Below are 5,991 nucleotides of genomic sequence, written 5' to 3'. Positions count from 1 at the left end.
TTTAATTCTGCTGTTATTGAAAAGCTTATTGAGAACAGTCAGTAACGGCATTACAGTGGGAGCAACCACTTCATTGCCTCACCTTGTATGGGAGTTTATAATTTTTTGGGAAAAAAGCAGAGATCGAAACAATAATTGCAGAAATTCTACCAGACTAAATGGGGGTTAGCTTGATCTGTTGGACAAACAGGCACGTTACTGAAATATTTTCCCCTCCATCTCGTGAGTCCCCTCTGTTAAACCGCAATGAGAATATGTGAAAATCAAATCAAAATCCTTCTTTTGTCATTGACGTTTCAGTGGTTACTGAGAGGGCTCTCCCTTGAGAACTGGTGGGTAGCTGAAAGTTAAAACTGTTCTTAAACCTACATGATAGCAGAGTCCGAGTGCCGGTCTTTTCAAGGTGCTACTGTAGCGTCTTTAAAGCTAGCTGGCTGGCAATACCCGATTCTGGAGAGCTCTTACTGGTGTCTGTGCATCTGACACATCTGACTACAGCCCGATGATGAACGTGACTGTGGGAAGTCCCTTTTCAATTCATTTTGATTGCAAATTGGAGATAGCTGATTCGGTGCATGCGTTCGGGCTAGTGTAGCCCTGTTGCTGCTCTCTCGATCCGCTGTGCTGTAGCATTGTCCCTGAATCCAGGATGGCACACGAGCTAACATTTCCTTTTTGACTTAATCTTGCTGATCTCTCCTTATCTTGCAGACGATCTGGCCTCATCTAGAGTCCGCCTGTATTTCTTCATCTCGAATGAAGGGAACCAGAACTTGTTTGTCGTTCAAGCCAGCCTGTGGCTTTACTTGAAGCTGCTTCCATATGTCTTAGAGAAAGGCAGCAGGCGAAAAGTAAGAGTCAAAGTCTATTTCCAAGACCCGGACACTAGCAACAAGTGGAATGTGGTTGAAAAGAAAGTTGATCTCAAAAGAAGTGGTTGGCACACTTTTCCCATGACAGAGGCAATCCAGGCTCTGTTTGAGAGAGGAGAAAGGAGACTGAACTTGGATGTTCAATGTGAGGGCTGTGAAGAGTATTCAGTGCTGCCAATTTATGTGGACCCTGGGGAGGAATCCCACCGGCCTTTTTTAGTGGTGCAAGCCCGCCTCGCCGATAACAAACACAGGATCCGGAAAAGAGGCCTGGAGTGCGATGGCAGGACCAATCTATGTTGCAGGCAACAGTTTTACATTGACTTTAGACTCATTGGGTGGAATGACTGGATCATAGCACCATCAGGTTACTATGGGAATTACTGTGAAGGGAGCTGCCCGGCCTACTTGGCCGGTGTCCCGGGGTCGGCTTCCTCCTTTCACACCGCTGTCGTGAATCAGTACCGAATGCGGGGGCTGAACCCGGGCACCGTGAACTCCTGTTGCATTCCAACCAAACTTAGCACAATGTCAATGCTGTACTTTGATGATGAATACAACATTGTGAAAAGGGACGTTCCCAATATGATTGTGGAAGAATGTGGTTGTGCTTGATTTAAGGTGTGTTTTTGGGGGGGGAGAGAGAGAGAGAGAGAAAGAGAGAGAGAGAGAAACATTCCCGTACAAGATGGTGTTAGAGGAAGTTTCACTGTGTATCCAGGCATCAGTGTTGGAAAGTCACTGTGGAAAAGTTTGACAAAAAAAAAAAAGAAAAAAAAATCATTTCACTTTGATGTCAGGACAGTGGCAGTTTGTGGATCTTGGACACTTATATATTCTACCACTTATAAGTTAATGCTATGAAATATTTTAAAGACACACACACACACACACACACACACAAAATGTGGGCACGCACACAAACACGGGCTCATACACACACGCACAGACACAGACGCACACACAAGGCAGCTCAGAAAAGGGACATGAGCACAGAAAGTCAGTGACCAGTGACGACGGACCTAAATGCCTGCCAGTACGAGTGAGCGGCTGAGCAGCTGTTTCCCCGCCTGCCGGCGACGCCAGACCGAAATGAGCTCCCTTTGCTCAGGCAAAAGCACAGACTGCGAGAACACAACGTAGTCTTGCATGCAGGTGTCGAAATGACCAAACTTAAAAAAAAAAGGGAGAAAAAAAAAGTCGACCGTCACCTCTTATGTCTAACGGGAAGCTGCAGAACACCTGCCTTGGGAGGTGATCACTTCCTCTTAATTTAAATTTTTCTAAATGTAAACATCACAGATACCCGCATCTTCCTACAGCACTTCCAGTAAGGAATCGCATGGTACCGTCAGAGAGAGGGGAAAGGGGACCGATGCATAAGCAACTGCTCTATTTCCAACATCTGACTGTTGCAAAGTCACAAGCTGGGCTGGCGTGATCCAATGCTTTAAGTGCCCCCTGGCAGCCCATGGGTGGCTGCACCCACTGTGTTTGGGAACAGGGGATCCGGTACCCTACCTGGACTGTGTTGACCGTTGGCATCTCTCGCTGTTGGGAGAACAGAAAGTCAAAGTTTCAATTCTTTAACAAGGGATTCAGCGAGGACGTGTCATGTGGGGGATGAGCAAACAAGCAACCGCCGCCACGGCTCAACCAATGAACCCTAAAGAGTGTGACAGTAACAGAGTGGAGATGTTCTGAAAAATGCGGTGCGTTTAATAACAGGCGAGGAACATTTTAATAAGTCTGGGAAAGGAGGAGAGCGCTTTCAATTTCCTTACCAGGAGGTGTCGAGGATGGCCATAAAGATCAGAAAATAATGATACAGCATAGCACTTGCAAACTGCTTGAATGCACGTATAATAGCACTTGCAAATTTCAATGCCTTGAAAAGTGGTACTTGATAGTGCACTTATCTTTGCTCACTATCTAGGTAAACAGGTGCCGCATGAGCTATGCAATTTAAAGTGTTGACCCATACTAGACAAAACTGGACTTATGATATGACTTTTTTATATTTTTTTATACTTGAAATTGAATCTTTTGCTTCTTTTTTAAAGCGAATGATTGCTTTTAATGTTTGCACTGATTTAGTTGCATGATTAGTCAAAAAAACTGCCATTTGAAAAAAATGTTATTTTTATAGCAGCAAAAAATGAATACAGTTAAATGTATTATACATAAATTTTGGAACCAAAGAGGCCAACATATTAGTTATAATTTTTATGAGATGGCAAAGCCATCATATATCATGTAGTCATACTGAGCAATCCCTCACGAGGCCTACCAATTGTTTCAGGGTACAAAATGGATTCTGTTTGTTCTATTCAGTGTCTTTTCTATACCATACGCACATGGAATGTAGAGTGAAAAAAAAAATTACTATTGTAGAATACATTACAATATGTGCATCCTTTAAATCCAATTTTTATGTTTATTTAATAAAGTTCCTTTTAGGTTCTGTTCCATAATAATTTAAACCAAACAATTTTCACTTAGATTTGCTGTTGAAGTATTTTACATTTGTGTACAGTTTAAATAAATAAAAAAGATTGAAAACTGGATCTGCTTGCCTTTTTTTTTTTTTTGCTTTTTTTTCAGTGTGTAACATCTGGAGAAACTTGCTTACTTTCGGGACTGAATGCGACTGCAGACGGCGAACTGTCGCATTAGACCATAGTCGTATTAGTCATTGCAGAAAGCCTTGTCTGAGAGCTCAGCTGCGATCCTAAAAATGTTACACTTGAGTTTTACTGCCGTCTCTGCATGTAAGCATCTGCTTCTTTCTGTCTGCATCAGTGCAGGGTCTGAGGGTGCAGGAACGGCACTGTTCCGCATACCTGCAGGTCATTTACAGCCAGTTCCTGGTTCACCTGCTGTGTAAGAATGTAACTTCTTGTCTAGGTCACTCCCTGATAGTTTACAAGAAGTAAAAAAAATACCGTGGAAAGCACTTCCAGGAAAAAGAGGTCAGTACTAAGTTTGTTTAACTTTTTTTTTTTTGCATTAGCTGGCACCAAGGAGAGGGTTTTTTGAGTAAAATACAGCTCCTTTACTAACAAAACCCCAAAATGTTGATGAATACTCATAGAAATTCTCATCACCTGTGCGTATATCCAGATATTGATTTCATTGATCTGCACAGATAAGTTCTTCCTCCTGGAGCCCTAAGCAAATGCCAGCTGAAGCTGACAGAGAAGGACCTCTGTTGGCTTAGCAAACGTTACATCTGACCCTGAGACCTGGAAAGTGTTGAAGAAGCAAGTTCATGCAGCTAATGATGGGTTCCAGTTACAATTCACAAAGTGCAGCTCAGCCAACCCCTCCCCAGAGCCAGACATGGGTTCAATGGCTTTGTTTCAGGAGACCTCTAGGAGCAATTTGCTGTGGCTGTGTCAACAACCTGCTGCACAGAACTTTGTCCCCCAGACCAAATTTTTTGAATATTTCATAGCTTTCTCACCACCTCGAAGTGCACATTTATTGTCAAAGCCACCAGTCGCTGTTCCTGCTCCATCCCTCAGCAGCCATCTCCCCTGCCTGTGTTCCCTGGGTCAACCATGCTACTGATGAGTTCAATAAATTCCCCTTGAAATCAGTGAAAAGTCATTGCTCTTCAGTCTGAAGGCATGTTTGACCTAATGTGACACCATCATTACAAATAAGGTTAGGTTGCACTTCTAAAAATGGGATTATATTAAGAAATATTGCCCATTGAAATGCAGGGCCCTGGAGGCTGGCTCCAGTTAGGTTTCGTTCTTAATTGAAAGTGTTTGATTTCTGGGGTCAAAACCAAGCCCTGTGTTGGACACAGGGACTCCTGTGGTCTCCCAGGAGGAGAGCAGGGTGTCTCAGCATGGTATTTTTGACAGCCAGGGGAGCAGGGAGCTGATGGCAGCCAGGAATGGGCTGTGCTCTGCATCCCACCACAAACCCATAGGCAAGCCCAAGATCCTGAACTTCTTCACAGAGGCTGGCAGAGAACATCCATTTTCTTAGTAAGAAGCTTTCACAGCTTTCCTCCGCTGCCTTCCCTGCTCCCCCATTTGCAGCTACCACCCTGATGTCCATGGGGCAGAAACAGAAATGCAAAGAAGAGCACAAATCAGTGTGGTGTGAGGGGCACCACCCGGGGATCATAATCCAGGTTCCCAGGTCCTTTTATTTTGTGTGAAACAATGACTGGAAATCACTCAGAACAGAAAATGCTTTGAGTTTTCTGCAGCATGGAGTCACTCACTACTCTGGACACGCTGCAGGGAGTGAGGTGTTCCCAAGTCTTGGTGCCGGCAGCAACCTGTCATACAGATTTCTAAGGCTAAAATTGAATACAATTTAAAAGGTTTTTAACTTTGTGGGACCAATCTGAGACAGTTTGGGCTTGTTTTTTTTCAGAGATGTGACAAGGCTACCTCTCTTGCCAGCTTTTTTGCAGAGGGCTGCAGAAATTCCACTACTTGCAGCTTCTACCACCTGCATTTTTGAAATCAGGCAAAATGAAAAATGAGATGGCCAAGCTTGATGGCTGCCTTTTGAAAATTTTGGGTTTTATTTTCCCACCTGTCATTCCCATCCTTATAAAACTGAGCAACCACTTCCATTGCCTTATGCCAGGTTAGGTACTGTACCTAAAAAACCCAGCGGGGTCCAGTCCATACTCCCCCCAAGGTGACTAGGTGTCTCCCTCTTGTCCCTGATAGGCTTTGAATTTGGTCCTGTAAATGCTAAATAGTTATCATCTATTATGCAGCAGAATCAATCTCTGCAGCTGGAAAACCTTCATCCTTTAAAATATTCTAACACAGGCAAAACCGCGTTCCCAGTGCCTGGACGTCCCACTGGTGTTAATGGGGTTGGTGTGAACGAGGTGACTGTCATGATGTGGTGCAACAGAGCACTTGGTGGATTAACTTTGCATACATCACATATTTCTACACATAACAGACACCTGCTCCAAAATCGCCAGCTCTTACCATCTTTGCTTGGTTACTTGTGAGCAATGAAGTCAGCAGCTGAAATTAATTGCTGCACTCACCCCGCCATGGGAGAAGAAGGAAACCCCTCACTGAATTAATCCTTCTTAAGAAACTATTTTTTTGTTTGGAGTTGTTTTGTA

The 5,991-nt window shown here is 43.8% G+C and overlaps 1 protein-coding gene across 1 annotated transcript; it reads left to right on the top strand.

Annotated features, from left to right (window-relative positions):
• Positions 1 to 369: 369 nt before the first annotated feature.
• INHBB (inhibin, beta B) lies at positions 370 to 2,048 on the top strand. Its single transcript, XM_010185744.1, has 2 exons — positions 370 to 403; positions 712 to 2,048. The coding sequence occupies exons 1-2, from the start codon at positions 370 to 372 to the stop codon at positions 1,485 to 1,487; spliced, it is 810 nt and encodes a 269-aa protein (XP_010184046.1). The 3' UTR covers positions 1,488 to 2,048.
• The last annotated feature ends 3,943 nt before the right edge of the window (positions 2,049 to 5,991 follow it).

This window comes from Mesitornis unicolor, unplaced genomic scaffold (assembly GCF_000695765.1).
Source record: "Mesitornis unicolor isolate BGI_N332 unplaced genomic scaffold, ASM69576v1 scaffold46845, whole genome shotgun sequence".
Taxonomy (NCBI): Eukaryota; Metazoa; Chordata; class Aves; order Mesitornithiformes; family Mesitornithidae; genus Mesitornis; species Mesitornis unicolor.
This window is presented reverse-complemented; position numbering and strand designations above follow the sequence as displayed.

Coding starts and splice junctions, on each gene's coding strand:
- INHBB (XM_010185744.1), top strand. CDS start 370: ATGATAGCAGAGTCCGAGTGCCGGTCTTTTCAAG. Junction 404..711: donor CGAGTGCCGGTCTTTTCAAG/GTGCTACTGTAG, acceptor CTTATCTTGCAG/ACGATCTGGCCTCATCTAGA.